This window comes from Lithobates pipiens, unplaced genomic scaffold (genome assembly GCF_037356315.1).
Source record: "Lithobates pipiens isolate NorthernLeopardFrog02 unplaced genomic scaffold, aLitPip1_a1.2 Scaffold_19, whole genome shotgun sequence".
NCBI classification, from domain to species: Eukaryota; Metazoa; Chordata; class Amphibia; order Anura; family Ranidae; genus Lithobates; species Lithobates pipiens.
This window is the reverse complement of record NW_027507764.1, coordinates 341,089,025-341,109,068: the sequence shown is the minus strand read 5'-3', so window position 1 is coordinate 341,109,068 and position 20,044 is coordinate 341,089,025. Positions and strand designations below refer to the sequence as shown.

General features: G+C 39.7%; 1 protein-coding gene across 10 annotated transcripts in view; it reads right to left on the bottom strand.

Moving 5' to 3' along the window:
* Nucleotides 1-2,746: 2,746 nt before the first annotated feature.
* The window catches only part of PRP4K (pre-mRNA processing factor kinase PRP4K), a 50,351-nt gene continuing 33,053 nt past the window's right edge, over nucleotides 2,747-20,044 (bottom strand). The window contains exons 9-18 of one of the 10 annotated variants that reach the window (XR_013277601.1): nucleotides 19,215-19,362; nucleotides 18,550-18,687; nucleotides 18,314-18,467; nucleotides 15,560-15,674; nucleotides 15,207-15,358; nucleotides 13,672-13,758; nucleotides 10,524-12,191; nucleotides 9,968-10,038; nucleotides 9,201-9,243; nucleotides 2,747-2,866 (exon numbers count right to left, since the gene is read on the bottom strand). Coding sequence is in view for 1 of the 10 variants with exons in the window: in XM_077492125.1 (XP_077348251.1) it covers nucleotides 11,988-12,191; nucleotides 13,672-13,758; nucleotides 15,207-15,358; nucleotides 15,560-15,674; nucleotides 18,314-18,467; nucleotides 18,550-18,687; nucleotides 19,215-19,362 (998 nt within the window). In the remaining 9 variants the exon portion in view is untranslated. Of the gene's footprint in view, nucleotides 10,039-10,134; nucleotides 12,192-13,671; nucleotides 13,759-15,206; nucleotides 15,359-15,559; nucleotides 15,675-18,313; nucleotides 18,468-18,549; nucleotides 18,688-19,214; nucleotides 19,363-20,044 lie in introns of those variants that run through there. The other 9 variants (XR_013277605.1, XR_013277599.1, XR_013277600.1 and 6 more) reach the window with 9 other exon arrangements.

Below are 20,044 nucleotides of genomic sequence, written 5' to 3'. Positions count from 1 at the left end.
CCGGCTTGGTGCTTAAGCATAGCAACATAGTCATGGGTAAGACATTGCCTCAAGGGTATGCGGCCATATCCATGTTAGGAAATACCAATATTTTCAGATAGCTACCATGCTATAGTGCAGGGATATGCAATTAGTGGACCTCCAGCGGTTGTAGAACTACAAGTCCCATGAGGTATAACAAGACTGACAGCCACAAGCATGACACCCAGAGGCAGAGGCATGATGGGACTTGTAGTTTTGCAACAGCTGGAGGTCCGCTAATTGCATATCCCTGCTATAGTGTAATGTGTCCTTAAGTGTTCCATTTTTGGACTTTCAGCAGTACCTGGGACAACTTCTCACCAATCAGAATGGGCAACTCCTCTGGTCTCCTATTTTTATCTTTGTATGAAGGGCCTTGACTCTCTTATCTTTCTGTATTTCATATTCCTCCATGTACAGCTGCTGGAGCCTCTTATAGTTTATTGGGTGGAGCGCCTCAACTCCTCAATCCTCTGTGCTCAGGCATTTCATAACTCACAGCCTCCTGTGATCAGTTCCTGGGACCGCTGTCCTTTCCTGTACAAGTCCTGCCATCTTTCACCACGCTTTGTACAGCTTATTAACACTTACAAGAACCTCACATCCTTTCCCTCCATGTTAATTTTCTCCCATTACTCATCCACTCTTTGTGAAAAGCATTAGAGCTCTCATCCCTGGGAAATCATCTGCTTTTTTCAGTTTTCTAGTTGGAATTGCATTAATATTAGCACGTTGCATATGTGACAACCGTGATTCATTTTCTCACTAGCAAAAAGATTTAGGCACCAATGTAGCTTAAGGCTTGCTGTATACGGTTCCTCAAAAACTCTTCTGTGTGATGTTTCTTAAAACTCTAACCTGCCTTCTGTATTAGCTCCTGAGACCTCCAACCCTTCCCCTTGTGTTGCTCTACAGACATCTCTCTGAAAATCTATTTCAAACTCCCATACTTCTTTATAAGCTCTTCAGATCTCTCACAACTTAGTTTTTAACGTGCAGCTCCTCAAACATCTCACCCTATGCTTGTGTGTGAAAGACCCAGTTCACTTTTTTGCAACTCAGTTGACCCCCATTCTTCTATGCGGAGGTATACATGTTCAGTTTAGGTGTTTAACCCTCACCACTGCAGTTTCACAGCTTACTTCACTCACTGCTTTAAATCAGCTTTATGGCTCTTTACTCAATGTCCTTGCTATCTACATGCACAGCCCAGTCTCCACTATCCCCTGGTCTTCCTCTCAGACCATTTAACATTCCAGTTTTTAGGTACCCACATCTCTCTTGCTGCACAGTGTGGGTCCTGGTTACCTATCAACATTTCTTGCTTTCCGAATACACTTTCTCTTTGGTTCTGCATTCTGATATACAGTAGTCTTGCAAGTACTAGTTCTTATTTGCTACCCTTAACCCTCCTGCCACGTGCTCACCGTCTCTGCTTGTTTGCTTAATGCACAACTTTACCATTCTGCTTTGTACTACCGTCTTTAGCCATCTGATATCATGATTCATGGATTACCTGTGTCTACTTCCCACTTTTGCTTTGTTGTCTCTTGTTGTACCCACTTCTTTGCTTCTCTGAATTGCAGCAGCCTGCTGAACTCATCAGTTCATCAAACACCTGATTCAGACTTCACTTGCAAACTTCATTGCTGTCGTCCTGTCAGCTCAGTCCTGGCATCATCCTGTACTGAGGGGAATGTACAGCTGACTGCAATCTATTTTCCCCTGACAAATTATAATCCAACATCCTGTACATGATAAGCTATTGCGGACTCCTCTCTCCCATCTATGTTCTTGCCCCTGATTTGCGGGTGTTCTTATTTAACCCCTTACCTGATCTCCTGGCTCCTGTCCAGATCTTTACCAATTCTTCTGGCCATAAGTAACTGGTCTGCTTTGCTATGCGCTAAAGATCTTTTGCCCTCTCCTACTTTACTTCCATCCGCATCCTTAGTGCTGACTGTTCTACATCTCATAAATTGAGGTACTGATGCATTCTTCGCTTTCCACCATTAGCTCCTACCTCTTGTATGCCTCTCCATACACAATCCATTCAAATATACTTTATTTATGTTTTCAATCATACACTTTGAACCCAAAATGGTCATACCTCCAAACAATGCTGTTTGTTTTATGCTTCAATCTGTACATTACACACACTGCTCTAGTAGTCACTGTGCTGTAAGCACTATACTCCACATAGCTCCATTCTGCACACTGTGCTGTACATCCTACACTAGATAAAAAAGCAAGGTTAATTGTATAGCTCACGCTGCAGTGTGTTTTACATATCCTACACTGTTGTATATTGTAAACTGCGCAATTATCCAGTCACTACACTGTGTGTTATATACTCCACTCTGTACACTTTAACCTAGTCCACACCACTCCATGTTGTACTCTGTGCTGTACATTACATACCGTGTGTTCAATAATTCACACTGCTCTACTTATTACAGTTGCATACCTAGCTCCATGTTGTAATATACAGCATGTACCCAATTTTACACCACTCTGTTCTATCCATTATACACTACACATCACTCTAGACACTGCTGTAATATTCTATACTCCATACACCATGTTGTGCATTACTTCCTAAGCACCAGATTTTTTTTTCCAGGACCCATACAATTCGATTGTCTGCTTCTAATGTCAGTATAGGTGTTCTAAATGAACATTTTACTAACCGGTATCACCGCTGATTTAAAAACAGGACAAGTAGTAGACAAAAAAATTATAAATATTTATTGGAGAGTACTTTTTATTCTGGGACAGGATTCAAAAGCTTTTATTATCCGGCAATTGCCAAAGTATCCAATCGGTTATTAATCTGGAACTTACCCTATAGGAGAAAAAATAAATAAAAAACAGCAGTATAAGTTTTATTTCTTTTTAATGAAACTACCTGTACTGAGCAAAATACAAACATGCAACATAATTCAATGGTGATTTTACTATTTATCCTTGAATTATAAATTGAATTTGGTCTCCGAAGTGCTTAGTGCATCGTAATCTAAGGCAGGGTTTCTCAACCTTTAAAATGATGAAAGATCTCGAGGCACCCAATTCTAAAATGTTAAAAAACAAAACTAATACTAATTACATAATGCAGCAACATCCACATACGCAAGACACCACCCAACATTACAGGCAATTTATTTTTTCAAAACAATTTTGTACACTGGTACTGAATAGTATTCCAGCATTTTGTCTTCATTTCCTCTTCCCCACGCAGCCAACATGACCCGAGTGCTGACAGAGAGGGGTGGGGGGCGTCAAACAAGGATGCTGTGCAGGTGTTGATGTCCTCCTTATCAACCAATGATGTCAGTGGTTGTTAGGATACTGGCAGCTGGTCTACACAGTGCCCAAGCCTATAATGGGTACATAATGAAAAACCGTGGCTTTATGCAAACAAACAAAAAAAAAGCAGGCTTGATCCACCAACTGGCTTGTACTCCATTTTTGGTCAATTTGGTGCAATATTTAGGCATTTTGCCAAGGTACCCCCCCAGTAGAAAAAGGCTGAACTATGGAAATAAGTGCTTATAAACAACCCACAATTACTCCCTTTAGCCACACTAAAATGCCATTTTCTCCATGGTTGTGTAGCAGTTTCTTGACTTATAGGCAGAAGAGGATAAAATTATCAGTAGGGGACCATTTTTTTTTTTGCAGCAAGTCTCTTATTTCTAATATGTTCTGACTAAGTCAAAGGATATAGACATTCCTCACAACTACATGTCATGGTACAGCAAGAATTAGGCAGTTCTACAAAAACGGAACATTTAAATCTCAGTTCCACAACATACAAACATTTTTCATACTTCCAGTTTAGACTATCAACCTCTTCCTACCCATGCTATAGCCAAAGAGACATGATCCTGTAGCTGCGGCGCGCATCGGCAGAGATCTGTGATCGCTGTGTCCATCTTTAACACATGACCAGCTGTGTCCAATCACAGTGTAAATAGTATTTGCTGATTATCGGCAGTCCTCTACTCAAAATGACAGTGCATGAGGGAGAGCAGAGTCGGATAACCGGAAAATTCACACTGGGGACATCTACACTGATTATCTGGGCACTGATCATCAGTGCCCAAGTGCTTTCAATCTGTGCCCATCAGTGCCGCTTCGTCGGCGCAGATCAGGGAAGGAGAAAAATTACTTAGTCCATTTTTTTTTCATGAACGAACATTAAAGGGCAATTAGGGCTTAAAATAGTTTAAACCTCATCAGTTTTATATAAAACAATTTTCAACAGAAAAATCCAATTTCCTCTCACTTCCCATTTTGGCTATGGGACAGGACGTGAAGGGTAAATCTCCCTAATGGAACACAGATGGCAAAAAATTAAAAAGGGGCTATAACCCTACTATACTCCATCCATGTCTTGCCTAGTTCTATTTTAACATTAATCCATGAATAAATTTGTACAAAACCTGCCTCTAATGGAGTTTTTCCGGCTGCTAAATTGCAAGTTATGTGATCGCTATTTCTTAGCAATTCACAGATCTACATGTACGTCATTGCCGTAAATGATATTGCTGTAGTGCATCCGCACTTTCAAGGCACCAAAACACAAGCATGCCAGATGGCATTACATCACTTCCCCCTTTCCCCAGTGGCCAGGGAAGGCAGGAGGGATGTGTGGGGGGTGTGGTTTTACAATGACCACGGAAGACAGTGTGCCTGTATCTAAAGCCTCGTACACACGATCAGATTTTCGGACAACAGTTCATGCGTTTTTTGTTGCATGCTAGTCTCATCTCGAAAGCGAAGAGGTCACTCACCATACAAAATGTGTTGAACAGTTTTGTATGCATTCTTTCAAATGTGCATGAGTAGTCTTGCTCTTACGATTTTTTTTCATACGAAAACCGTACTAATAATACGAAAATCACAATTACAATACAGGGGTTGTGTTATGATTAGGAACTCACTCTTTACCTCCAACCAGTCCACTCCCCCCATAGTTAGAAAGCACCTCCCTAGGGAGCACTTAACCCCTTGATCGCCCTCTAGTGTTAACCTGTTTCTTGCCAGTGTCATTTATGCAGTGATCAATGGCGATTTTCACTGCAATGTCACTGGTCCCACAAAGGTGTCCGATCTGTCCGCCACAATGTTGCAGTCCTGCTAAAAATTTCTGATCACCACCATTACTAGTAAAAAAAAATATATTATATATATATATATATATATATAAAATTAAAAATGCCATAAATCTATCCCCTATTTTGTAGGCACTACAACTTTTGTGCAAACCAATAAATGTTAAGATTTTTTTTTTAGAGCAAAAATATGCAGAAAAATACATATTGGCCTAAACTGATGAAGAAATTTTGTTTTTGGGATATTATAGCAAAATGTGTATAATTTTTTTTTTTTATTGTCTTTTTGTTTATAGCGCAAAACATAAATAAAACCCGCAGAGGTGATCAAACACCACCAAAAGAACGCTCTATTTGTGGGGGAAAAAAGGACATAATTTTTGAATGGTTACAACGACGCATGTCCGTGCAATTGTCAGTTAAAGCGACGCAGTGCTGCATCTCAAAAAATGGCCTGTTCATTAAGGGAGTAAATCTTTCCAGTGCTGAAGAATAACTAAAGGCAAAACTTTTTTTTTGTTTTGGATAGAGTACAGAGGGATTAGAACACCTGTCCGTTTTTATTGCTGCCTGTGCCCCCTTAAGGCGATTTGCCTTCTCTCTTTGTCCTGTTTACCATTATCATTGAAAGGGAAAGTAAATTCAAAATTTTGGGTTGACCCCAGAAAAGAGGAGAAATCGCCCAATGGAGACACTAGTTCTGGTGACCTGGGGGTTCCCAAAGAATTCCCTTTATTTGCAGGGATTTCCTCTCACTTCCTGTTTGGGTATAGGGCAGGGAGTGAAGGGAAATTTCCACAAATGAAGACTTTTTTTGCCTATAGTTCCTCTAAGACAGTTCCAGAAAGTTGCAAAACCAGATAACTACTACTATGAATGAAGAAGTGAAAGCTCACTTTTCTTAAAGCTTAAAGTGCAAGTTCACCTTTACAGAAAATTTGTAAGGTGAACTTATACTGGACCCCCTTCCCCATCGCACCTGGTCCTGTTAACCTGGAGTGTGGCTATCTCCAGTTCTGACAGCTCGTACAGCTGCTTTACCAGTCGGGATTTAAAATCCTCGCAGCTTTCTCTCCTTTTCGCCCACAGTAACAGGACGGGCTACGTGGGTTCTGATGTGAAGGCACCAACCAATTACAATGCTCCTATACGTACCTCATTTCTAAGCCCTGGACTGGTGAGGCGGCTATATGAGGGCTCATAGCAGGAGATTTTTGCGCTCCAGGTCAGCAGGAATTTGGGGGGTGAGGAGGGCGTCCTGTGTAAGCTCACCTTACAGATTTCTCTGTAAAAGTGACCTTACCCTTTAACTCCAGGCAACAGCAGTTGCTTTTTCAAGTCTACCTCTTCAAACCTATACACTGAATCTAACCTACTTTTCTATTTGCTCCTTTGTAAAAATATTCTAATATGCCTGTGATGTCATCATAGGGTCTCACTCAGGATTCTACCAGGGCGCTCTACATAGCTTTCTGCAAACATAGGCACACTTTCCCTTACTCAACCAAATATCTCACGACCCCTCAATCTGCCCATCTCTAGTCTGTAGATGCCAGTTGCCTGGCAACTCAAGATGCCAACAGCCCTGATTTAGAAACTTCTTGCTGTTCAACATTCCCTACCCTCTCTCTTCTGTCATCTCCAGCTTCCTGTGCTGTCACTTGCTGACTGATTATTTTGAGTGACTAATTTATAGCACTGACAGTGTAACATCACAGTTTTTTTTTTTTTTTTTTATTTCCTGCACTCCTGCTCACACAGTCTAAGAGTCCTTAGCTACAGTAAAGAAGATCGGTATTCTCCCTCTTCGTGAAGTTTCTTCCTCCATTTCCCATCCCCTTTGTACTCTCTTGCTTTAAAGTGGTTGTAAAGCCTAAACATTTTTCACCCTAATGCATTCCTTGCCTTAAGCTAGAAAATATTTAGGCATCAGCATCGACCCCCCCCCCCATCCCTTTTACTTACCTGAGCCCTTATTCAATCCAGCACTGTGCACATCTGCAGCTCTTCTCTCCCCTTACTTCCAGGTCTTGCTGGCTTTGCTGAGCCCCGGGAACCATTGGCTCCCAGTGCTGCCAAAGGCAGTGACCAGAGGGGGGCTATAGAGGTGCTGGACAAAGAGGAGGGGCCAGGAGTGCTAGCAGAGGACCAGATAAGAGGAGGTCCAGGTAAGTATAGGCATTTTTCTTTTTTTTACCTTTACAAATCACTTTACCTCTGGAAGGTTTACCCCCCCCCCTGTCTTGACACTATACCCAAACAAAACGTATGTCCTCTTTTCCCACAAAATCAAGCTTTCTCTTGATGGTATTTGATCATCTAAGTGTTTATTGTTTGCGATATAAACAAAGAACGACCCACAATTTTTTTTTCACTTTCTGCTATAAAACACATCCAATTAAAAAAAATATAAAAAATTTAAAAAATCGAATTTCTTCATCAATTTAGGCCAACATGTAATCTGCTACATATTTTTGGTAAAAAAAAACCAATAAGCATACATTGATTGTAGACTCTATAACCTTTGCACAAACCAAACAGATTTTTTTTAGTAGTAATGGCGTTGATTAGCGACTTATAGAGGGACAGCGATATTGGAAATCGGACACCTAATTGACACTTTTTTGGGGACCAGTGACATGAATATAGATCAGTGCTAAAAATATGCTCAGTCACTGTACCAATGACACCGCCAGGAAGGGAGTTAACATCAGGAGCGATCAAAGGTAACTGTGTGCCTAGCTAATGTTTCAGTGTAGTAGGGGAGGTGCTTGTACTAGTGAAAGGCATGGATCGATGTTTCCGATTTACAGAAACACAGGTTCCATGCCTTCTGTACTGACAGAACGGTAATCTGCAGGGTTTACCTATATGAGCGATTCCGCACATCGCAGACACCCTGTAGCGCTAAATGCCATCTTCATCTTGTTGTATTGTTTAGAATTCTTACAATGGTATAGAATTTTTACTTCCTCAATCTGTGCTGTTAGAGAAGGCTTGGATTACACTGGGAGCAGCTGATTGGAGAAAAGGCACACACCTCCCCCTCCATGTTTGGTAGAAGAATGAAAATGCTTTCACAGCTCTGCTCTGAGATGGCAGGCCGACTGCTAATCTATTTATCGCAACCACCCCGACACACTTCTACCTCCCGTCTCGGAGACCGCGCAAAGTTATCAGGCTGATAACAGAGCTATGGAGCCGGAGACAGCTACAGGACACAGTGCTTTGGAGAGAGATAACAAAACACTACAGATATATGTGCCCAGCTCAAATGTCATGAATCAGGTTTACATCCACTTTAAAGTGAACGTAAACCCTCACATATACCCAGTGAAGTGAACAGCCTCAGATGATACACAGAGATGAAACAAATCTCCCTATATACGTTTTATAGGTATATTTGCTGTCATCATGTGTGTGTATAATATATATATATATATATATATATATATATATATATATATATATATCCTTTAGAAAGTGCATTTTGTGTTAAAGTTTTTCTCTTCCTGGTTAGCACTGGGAGTGGATTATTGGCATACAGCCAAGACAGCCGATTGGAGGAAAGGCACACCTCCCCCTCTCCTCATAGGCAAAGGAAGAAAGGAATGTGCACAGCTCTGCTATTAGATGGCAGGCTGACTGCTAATCTACTTATAGCAACCTCCCCGACACACATTTCTACCTCCTGTCTTGGAGAACATGTGAGAAGTTATCAGGCTGAAAACAGAGCTGCGGAGCAAGAGACAGCTACAGGACACAGTGCTTAGGAGAGACAAGAAAACACTACAGATATATGTGCCCAGCTCAAAATTTTATGAATTGGGTTTACATCCACTTTAATGCAAGGAATGTTTAGGCTTTCAACCCACTTAAATAACCTATACCATAACCGGGGAAACCATTGAAAGGTATGTAGAGATCTAATTGTCTGGCAGCGATCTGCTTTGCTCTGGGTTTAGCACATGAATGTTGTTTTACCATCATACATGCAACCAAAATAAAATGAATTGACTATTTTAATCCAAAGGCATTATTTCTGTTTCATAAATCAGAAACCTTGGGTGAAGTCATCTTGTCGTCTTCATCTTTGAAACAGCATCTAAAACAAAAGAAACAGGTTAACCAGCAACTTTATTCTTTCACAGACTACAAAAAAGGCAGATAAATCTGCATGTGATTAGATGGGCGATTGCTTCCTGCATTTAAGAACTATCTTTTTAACACAGTTTAGGTAAAAGGTAATACCTTGTGCATGAAAGACATCAGCTCACATTTTTCACTTGGCCAGAAAAGCTTATTTGACTACTCCTAAGGTGCTCATTACATAAGTGCAAAGAAAGTACTAAATATAACAGGCAAAAGAAGTTATCCCTCTCTAATTAGGCTACAGAAAATTGAAATGTGATTGGTTACTATGCTTTACTGCACTTGGCACACTTCATTGCTCTTTGCACAGCATTAGCTTACTTAGTAAGTCCAATCATCTAAAGGCACATCTGTTATCAAAATGGCATGCTGTGGCACTGAAACTGCACAAAGCATAGGACAAGTGCCAAAAAGACAAGTCCAAAAAAAAAAAAAAAAAAACACAGCACTTGAACCGTTAACATTTATGCCTATTTGCATGGCTACAGGAGCTTAAAGATATTTGTATTCTCTAAATAAGAAATTAATTCCTTCATTTGGAATTGCTTGTTTTTGCAACGTTTCTATATACTTTTCTAGATTTTGTTTTCTAAATAATAGGAAATTGTTCATTTGGATACACCTATTGTTTTTGCAACGTTTCTATATGCTTATCTACACATGCTGTCAAGAATGACCTTGTGAGGGAGGTGAAGATGGTGTCTCAGCAAAGCAGCCGTTGGGAAGCCTTGTCTTGCTTTCCATTTTCCTTTCAGCACCATCAAGAGGGAAAGTGAGAAAACAGCACAAACATTAGTTAATACCACAAGCATTAACAAAAAAACAAAAAAAACACTAACACAGATTGAGAGTATGAGATTTAAAAATTTATTTGGTATCATAAAGTTGAGAATCATTGGAAACTATTCAAGGGTGACCTATGTCTCCAAAGACAGCAAACATTCCACTTACGGAAATAACTGGACTTTTCAATCATTAGTGGCATTTCCCATTTTATCGGTTATGAATCAAAATAGACATCTTACAAATGGCTACAGATACCTTTTTCACAAAAGACTTTATTATCTAATGATGCATACTGAAAACATACAGATATCTGCATGGGTCACTGTACATGCAGCAAAACCACCTTCACTTTACAATAAGTGAGTCAAATGTTTATGCAAAAAGAACATTTGAAGGTTTAACAAAAAGATTTATTTACAAGAGAAAAAAAGGTAAAGAAGCAATTACCGCTTTTAAAAAGCAGCTGATTTTTGTTCAAGAGTGGAGAGTTTATTCCTGTATTGAAAGACAATATGATCACAAACAGTGAAAACAAAGAACAAAGAAAACACTTCAGATAGACATTTAGCAGGGAACACTTTCACCAGACAAAATGGCTGTCCCTCTGCGTACTGTTCAGTTACAAAAAAGTACATTTTTCAATACACAGGACCTTAAGAATGCTTCTTTGTACAGATGTTTAAACATGACAGGATGTTATTACGTTACCCAGGCTCTAAACCATCAGTCAGCCCATAACTGATATTAGTCCTGTCTATAGATGTTAAAAAATTATATCTTGCAACAGCTCCTTATATCTTTTGGATGGTCTCCAGCATTGATATATTTATAACTGAAGTCTCTGCACTGCTCAATTGCCTCTCTTCCCCCAGAGGTGTTCTATTAAAAGCAAATATAGCAAAATAGTACAAGGCAAAAAGCCCTGGAAAGAACGGCCACGGGAGCTTTATGAAATTTTTGGGTAATTTAGCCCACCGCTGTCTCATTATATAACTAAATCATCAGTTGTGGAAAGACTGACCCATAAACCTTTGCAGATTGTTTCACATTTTATATAGAACTTTTTTTATGAATCTACTGGACTAAAAATAAAGACAAAAAAAAAGAAAGATAATATTTATGATCCAGTACACTGAAGGCACCCCCTTTCCATCAATTGCGCACATTCCACTAGAAAGGAATGGAGAAAAAGTGTGGATTGAAAACTGCCACAAGTACTGTCCAAATTAAAACATTACAAACTAACAAAACTGTAGGTCACTTGTGAAACATGCAGAGGCAGAAAGCTGCCACAGTTAGTTACCAAGGTCTCAATATATTTACACAACAACATTTTAAAATACCAACAATGTTGATGGGTTTAGCTTACCTTCAGTGTACTGTTAGTTGTACACAACCTGCTTTAAAAGAGGAGACCATCCCTGCAGGCAGGCTCTAGAAGGAACAGGCCTCCCTTCGGCACTGAATAGACCAAGAGCATGCTGCTGAGGCCTGCGCACACAACCTAGGAAAACGTGAATATAAACAGCATTTATGCTCGTCATGTTTTCTCAAAATAAAAGTTTAAAAAAAAGACAAAAAAAAAAAAAAAAAGAAAAAAAAATGAGCCAGGACCGCTAAAAATAAAATATTAACATCCAACAATTAAATTGCAACTTTCTTTCCCCAAATAAAATGTTCAAAGGAAATTGCATTTGTACTCTTTAGTACAATTCAGCCAATTTACAAGCATTTCTACTGTGAAAAAAGTACATATATCACAATTTATTGATAAAAAGTAAAATATACTCTTGAACGATTCATGCTTCCTCAACTTTGCAAGGGAAATATTTATATGTTTATATACATTAACAGGCTGCTGTAGGTGGTCTTCAATCCCGGTGTGAGATCTAGTCAAATCATTTCCCACATTTAGATCTTTTCCTGGATGAAAGGGTGCTGTAGTGCTTGATTGATGCTTATTCGTTTCGCTGGATCTAGCATTAAGATCTGATCCAACAAGTCTTTTAATTGGTGCACTTTTTTACGTTGGTCTTCTGGAAGTCTCTGCAATCCAATTAAATCAGCCAACAAGTCCTTTGTTGGGTTAATAGTGCTCATGACTGTAACTTTTTCCTGGAAAGCAGGAATAGGTTTGTTTAAAACAAAAACAACCCACACACAATTAGTGCAGAGAAATAGTTAGCATTGCTACTTAAAGTATTTCTAATAAACTTTTTTTTTTTCCTTAGGTTTTGGATAGAGCGAGGAAAGGTTAGAATAATTTATTTAGTATTTTTTTTTTGCTCTTGCCCCTAGGGTACTCCTAGTCTACCAAAGATAGTTTGGGCTTTAAATATGCTGTATACTTTAATATAATAAAAATTCACAGCACTGTTTCCCTTCAGATTGGGTTTAAAGGTATAACTGAAAGGCAAATGCCTTAGGCAAATGCAATAAAGATAACCGACACGATACTTAGCAGATTAACTTCCATACAGGGTACTTTTACCACCCCCCCCCCCCGGCTAAATTTTCAGCCTCGAGTGCGGTCTCATTTTAAATGACAATTGCACGGTCATGCAACACTGTACCCAAACAAAATTTCTCATCAATGATGCGGGCGTCGCCCCGATTCCGGCATTCTGTGTGTATATAGACGCAAATGCTGGACTTGAGAGTGCACTCGCAAGGTAACCCCCTCGGGGAAGCACTTTCATCACTATCAGATGTGGGGAGGAGCCGCGAGAGCCGCCAGGGGACCTCACAAGAGCAGGTTCAGGGCCATTCTGTGCAAAACAAGCTGCACAGTGGAGGTAAGTCTGACTGCTTTTTTTTTTTTTTTTTTTAAATAAGGGGGGCCTTTACAGTCACTTTAACAAAATAAACCCTGGAAGGATTTACCCCATTCCTGACCAGGGCATTTTTTTGCGATACGGCACTGCGTTGCTTTTGCGCTATAAACATAAAAAGGCAGACAATTTTTTTTTTAAAGCAATATTTTTTACTTTTTGATGAAGGCTTCTTAGCCGAAATGCATCAGAGTAGCCTGTACCCAAATAAAGTACTTTTATTCAAGAGCATCCAAGTCGCCAATAAAAAAAAAAAAAAAAAAAAAAAACATTAGGTGTGAACCAGGCATTAGTGCAATATCCTTTACCCAGATTTCCCCTATGAAGTATGAGAATTAGTGGTGCACCAAATGGAAAATTCAGTATACACTTGGCTGAAACCGAAATGGACAGCTTTTTAAAAAAAAAAATTTTTTTTTTTTTTTATAAATAATTGTATTAGATTTAACTTTTTAATTAATATCATAAATTTAAATTAATATGAACTTATTTTCGGCCATTACCATCACATTTTCAGCGCACATTATCAGCGCCTTTTTTCTAACCCTATTTTTGTCTCATAATCTTTAGCAGCCAATGTATTGATACATCTCTAATGAGAATGGGGAAATACATACTACTATGGATTTTTCCACAGTACCATATGTGGAGCTTAAATTGCATTTTTATCAACAGGAATACACTGGGCAAAACGGGTCTCAATTCTCTTTAACAAAAAACTGAATTCAGGTAGAATACAAGAAAAAGGTAAAATTAATACATACTCTTTCTGTAACTTTATCAACTTCAATATACATGAAGTTAAGATTTGCGTCAAAGTGCTGGTCCTTAAATAAACCTTTCCGAATCATCTGTGAATGTTACATAAAAAAAAGGTTGATAAAAACGTACTAAAACTTAGTAAAGAACAACATTTAAATTTGAGCAACATCAATAATATATAGTTGTTCCACTTGCAAACAACCACCCATTCTTTCAAAAAACTGGGTTGGGGGCCAATATTTTGGGGCAGAGTAGAAATGGCTTAAACTACAACTGCTCCAGCAGACCCTCCTCCCAGTCTTAAGAACGCAATGGTCTCTGGATACACACACACACCTATCTAGAGTACCTATCCAATTATGAAGCCTTAATGGCAAGGTTTACACATGTGCTCTACACACAGAGAGATAGAAGCCCTATGGGCAAACTTGTACAATGATGTCCATAGGTCTTTTCAAAGTGGGCCTGGCAGACTTGTGCTAAACCTCCAGGTGATAATCTAGGCAGTAGCATCTTGCTGGATTGGGGGATAAATACATATAAGACCCTGAGAGGGTACTGGGGGCAGGTGGGGCTTTCATATAAAATTTTTATTTCTATGTCGCCCCTGACGAACAGTGACCCAAAACAGGAAGTGAGGGTCTCCCAAATATATAAAAAAAAAAAGTGTTAGCTGGATTAAGGCTTTCATTTGTTACTCACTTATGTAAAGTCCATTTAAATCTACTAGTTCATCTATGTCTCCCCTCTCCAAACAGTGCTGCTGTCCAAGGGTGACTCAGTTGGTCCTCCAAAGATATAGCTGCTACCTACCCTAAGACAGGATGTGTGTTACTGGCCAGATCACCAGGTAAAAATAAAGGAATAAATCCCCCCCCCCCAAAAAAAAAAAAAACATGCAGCCAGTTTTGGGTTTAATACTGCCTAAAGTTTCAAAGTCAAACATGCTGTTTAAGAAATAATTTTGGTTTTGAAGAAGCTACACCAGTGAATCTTTAGAAATTTCCACTTTCAGTTTATTTGCTCTCTAGAGGATGAAACATCTGCTTTAATAAATAAATTTGTACTGAGCAAATTTGTGGCTACCAGTCAAACAAATGGGATCAGCAAACTGCACATGAGGCACTTTCAACTTAAAAGGCTAAGTTCACCTGTTACATAAATAAAAGGCCAATGGTACACAGAAGTCTGTGAATGAATGACACAACCATGTGGGCAGAGCCCCGCATGGTCACGCTGTTTTACAATTGTGACAGCGGGTGTGTGGAGAAGATCCCTGGCATGCTGTCACACGAAGGGGGGGATTGGGGGAGGAGAGGAGGCAGAAGCTGGAACAGGTTACATGTTCCAGCCTAAATAAGGGCGAAACATGCAACTTGTTAACCTATTCTTTATACTCACCCCTATATAGTTATACCTACATTTTCAAAACATGAAAAACTGTAGTTTCATAAGGCTGTTTTCAAGCACAGTCTATGCAGGAATATTAAAGATTACATGATTTTTAAAAGTGGTAGCAGTTAAATACATTACATACCTTGTTTGGCATTTTTCCCTTTAGGTCCATGGCTAATTTTATCATATGGTTATTGGTTTTTCCAGGGAATAATATTTTTCCAGTGTAGAGCTCAGACAATGTGCAGCCAACTGACCACATGTCTATTCCATAATCATACATCTTGCCAATTACTGCAGGAAAAGCAGAATTGTTATCCAGAAGCATTTACATCTATAAGTTAATATATTGTATACTGAAAAATACAAGGCGATTGTTAAATTTGACCTACAAAAACAGAAAATGTATTCCATATGCCCCACCTTATTTACAGAATAGTGCAAAAAAGATTTACTTTTTAAGAGATGTTTTACCAAGGGAACATCAGTACTTACTGATTTCAGGAGCTCTGTAAAATCTACTGACAAGATATGGTGTAATGTCATTATCTGCCACATGAGATGCTGATCCAAAGTCACAAAGCTTCAGGATGGTTTTGGATTCATTTACCTTAATATCAAGGAGATTAAAAAAAACAGAAAGGTGTTCAATGTCCTATATTTCAAATATTATAATACATTTCTATTATCTGCTTTAAAGGAATTTCTGTGAAGAATTTCTGCATTTAAAAAAAAATGTGTTTTTTTGCCCATGCAGGGCAAAGCAACAGGTATGCTTTAATTTCATCCTCCCTAGCAACATATACTACTCCTTTCTTTTTCATTACATTTAGCAGGAAGCAATATCAGGTACTTATGGGTGTGAAGAAGCATACAAAAGTTCTGAGGCTTGACGATAAGCACATCATCATATTGGAAAAGAAAAGTCCTCAGACCTGTCAGCTCTGACTGGAGCCACTTGGAGCTTACACAGGGCTCTTTCGTCGCTCCTGGCAGCTCAACAAAGATGAAGTAGAAAATAAAAGGTGATGTAGCTGGAGGCACAAGAATTAAAGTGAACATGTTGCTTTTCCCTGTATGGGCAAATAACGCAATAATAATTGGGGTCAAACCGCACTGCAAAGAATGGAATTTGATTTAAACAGGAATGTAGTGGTGTTCCGCACCAGTGTGAACCCAGGACCGTCATAGTGACTTCAGCCTGGGTTTACACAGGGTTCATACTTCAACAAACTGAGCAGGTTATCAGACATGAAACCTGGACGATAACCAATCCCATTGTCCTAATCAATGGTACAGAATAGGAAAGCAAAGGCGACATACAAAGCCTCTTTATTCACTATGTCTCCCTCCATGGATAAAGCTCTACTACCTAGTCAACTGGGAAGTGCAGCGTGGAGCTGGAGGCAACTAATGCTCAGTTGCAATATGGACTTTGTATCTTGAAAGTGACGTCCGCACTGTCAGATTGCATTAAGGTGAAAAAATATTTACCTTTACAACCCCTTTAACTCCACTGTGCAGCTCATTTAGCACAGAGTGGCCCGAACATCCTCTTCTGGGGTCTCCCGGTGGCTCCTCCCCGCATCAGATAACTAGGAGAAGCTCCCGAGTCCATCATTTGCATCCATAGACACGAAGGCCGGACTCGGGCCCCAGTGCTTGCGTCACTGGATTTAATTGACTGCAGCGGGAGCCAATGGCTGTGCCACTATCAGTCTATCCAATCAAGAGTCGTGGAGAGAGGGACAGCGCATCCCCGCCGAAGAGACGAAGGGGCACAGGTAAGGGGGGCCGGTGACTGCCAGGTGTTATTTCACCTTAATGCATTGGATGCATTAAGGTGAAAAAACACGAGGGTTTACAACCCCTTTAAGTCACGATGAAAAGCCTGAATTCACACAGGAGAGACACAGAAAACCGCATGTGATTCAGACAGGAACCGCACAGCATTCCTGTTCAAATCACATGCGGTGCATGCAAAGTCATTTGAGCCCATACATTTTGTATGGGCTCAAATCGCACCGCATGAATAGGTATCTCTACTCGGCGAGTACTTGAGGAAATACATTGGTAAATCGTACTCGCTCTGAAAAAACTGGTATCGGTGCATGCCAAATATAATTTATAGATTTAAAATACAAAATATAGATTTAAATAAACAGAAAGAAATTGGATATTTAAAGCGGAGGGCCACCCTAAAGTGGACCTTCCGCTCATTGGAATCCTCCCCCCCCTCCGGCGCTAAAAAATTGTCACCTTTCAGGGGGAGGGGGGTGCAGGTACCTGTAAAGTACAGGTATCTGCACCCACTTCCGGGATAGCTCTCTGCGGAAAGGAGCGTAGATGTACGCCCCTTTCTGAAAGTCCCCCGCTGCCTGCTGGGAAACACAGATCCCAGAGGCAGCAGGTCCATCCTTAATGCGCAGCGCGACTAGCGCATGCGCAGTAGGGAACCGGGAAATGAAGACGAAAGGCTCCACTTCCTGATTCCCATACCCAAGATGGCGGCGGCAGCACCCGAGAGACGATCGAGAGATCGGCTTCGGGTGCCGACATCGTGGGCGCGCTGGGTGGGTAAGTGTCCTTATTTTAAAAGTCAGCAGCTGCAGTATTTGTAGCTGCTGGCTTTTAAAAAAAAAAAAAAAAAATGGCGGAACTCCCGGCGGACTCCCGCTTTAATAGAGATTTTGTGATCATGCAGTGGCTGAGGGTCTTTTAAAGGCTATCTTTAAGCAGACAATGGTCTATTTTCTAAAACCAGTTTTGCCCCTAGTTCGACTGGCAGGGGGCAGGAGAGGCTTGGAGAAAGGAAATTGTGTTTAAGCATCCAAACTTGAGTCAGACGATTTATAACAAAAGGTATAAACTCTTGCAAAAAAAACACATTGGCACATTTATAAAACATACAGTGCTGCTTTAAACATGTGCCCTCAAGCTTAGCTTGCTTCAGTACTTTGAAGAGTATCATAGTGTTTGCAATGAGAAAAGGTGAAACTTTGGTTTGTGTTCTGTGTGCAGACAATACATTTTTAAGTTACATATAGCTATGAAAGTGGAAACAGGTTATCGCTCTACTCAAGTTGGGGAGATTTTCCCTAACTCCCAGCATAGGACAGCAAAGTCAGGGAGTTTCTAACCTTTTGTCATTCTATCTAGAAAAAAAACACAAAAAAAACTTTTTGGCTCTTCTAGCTTTTGGCACTACAAAAAAAAAAGTCCCAATTTAAAGTTGTAAAAAGTTCTTACCAGAATGTTATCAGGTTTGATGTCAGCATGCAGAATATTGCATCTTTTTAGAAGCTTTAGAGCTAAAAATAGTTGCTGACTGTATGACCTCACTGCTTTGATGTGCAGGCCAACGTCTTTACCATATTTCTTCAAAACTTCACGCAGGTTCATACTGAAAAAGAAAATAAAGTAGTTGCTTGCATTGTAAAAAATAAAACAATATATGGTCAGAAATCTGAAGGTAAAACAGTTACCTAAGTGGTTCAAATACAAGACACAAGTGCTGTTTATGGTAAAAGTGTCGGAACAACCGCAAACAATGAAACTTGTCATCAGGGTCTGCATCGTTCAATTTCTTCAAAAACTCCAATTCTTTCAAGCCAGTTTTTTGCCTGTGGATAGATAATAGATTAATACATTAGTAAAAGAAAGCAGAATGTAATATAATTACATAGTAGGTGAGGTTGAAAAAAAAAAAAAAGACACAAATCCATCAAGTCCAACCTATGTGTGTGATTTTATGTCAGCATTGTATATCCCTGTATGTTGTGGTCGTTCAGATGCTTATCTAATAGTTTTTTGAAATTATCGATGCTCCCCACTGAAACCATCACTTGTGGAAGAGAGTTCCACATCCTTACCGCTCTTGCAGTAAAGAACCCTCTATGCAGTTTAAGGTTAAACCGATTTTCCTCTCATTTTAGTGAATGGCGGCATCTCTTATAAATAATCTTCTTTAAGTATGCAAACCTGCATCATCAATGAAAACATGCACAGGATGCAAAAGCAACATAAAACCAAAAAAGCCAAATTATGGAGTGTAATAACTACATATCCATAGCTATAAATCATTTGATTCGTTTTTAAATAAAGCAATTTGGTTTAAATGTTTATCACCACCCAAATGAAGAAAACTCACATTAAGTCATTGTTTCTGATGATTTTGACGGCGACTTCCTGATTAGCTCTGGCCATATCTCGAGCACGCACAACATTACTGAAAACTCCTTGACCCGTATATCCATAGACATTATATCGCTTCTCCAATATTTCACCTATGTTTACACCTAGATATGGGGAATAGTTAACAATGATTAGACATATTAGACAGAAAAATCTAAACAAGCTTTAGTCAAGTTAGTAAATTTGGCTTGTTAATGTTTTATTCAGTTATAAGCCAAAACATTTATACACAGATTAGTAAAAGATTTCCCACGATACTCTCATGCCCCGTACACACGTTACGATTATCGGACCACAAAAGTCACATTCGGACAGATCATTCGATGATCTGATCGTTAGCACGCAGCTTTCGACAGCCGATCACGACAGTCCGTTCAACCAAATCCGAAGGGACAAACGGGAAAACTTTGGTCGGATGACAGCCCATCGTACGACAATCATGTAGGCAGTACAGTATGTGTCCGATAAAAGTCGTTCGACAAACACCACGCATGATCGGAAACACGAAAATAAACCAGGACACACGGGTCACATGTATTTGACATCAAATACGTAGCTACGCACAACTGAAGATTTTTCCAGAATCGTACGACAAAAATCTTACACACATTTTGCACTGTTGTATTCGATCTTAGTTGTATGCAACAAAATGTGACCGATCTGTCTTACGATAATCGGAACGTGTGTACGGGGCATTAGGCCTTGATAAATGACAGCAAAAAACCTCCCTCCTTTTAACAGCACAGTTAACAGGTTAGAAGGTTTTTTTAAAGAGAACCCTAGGAG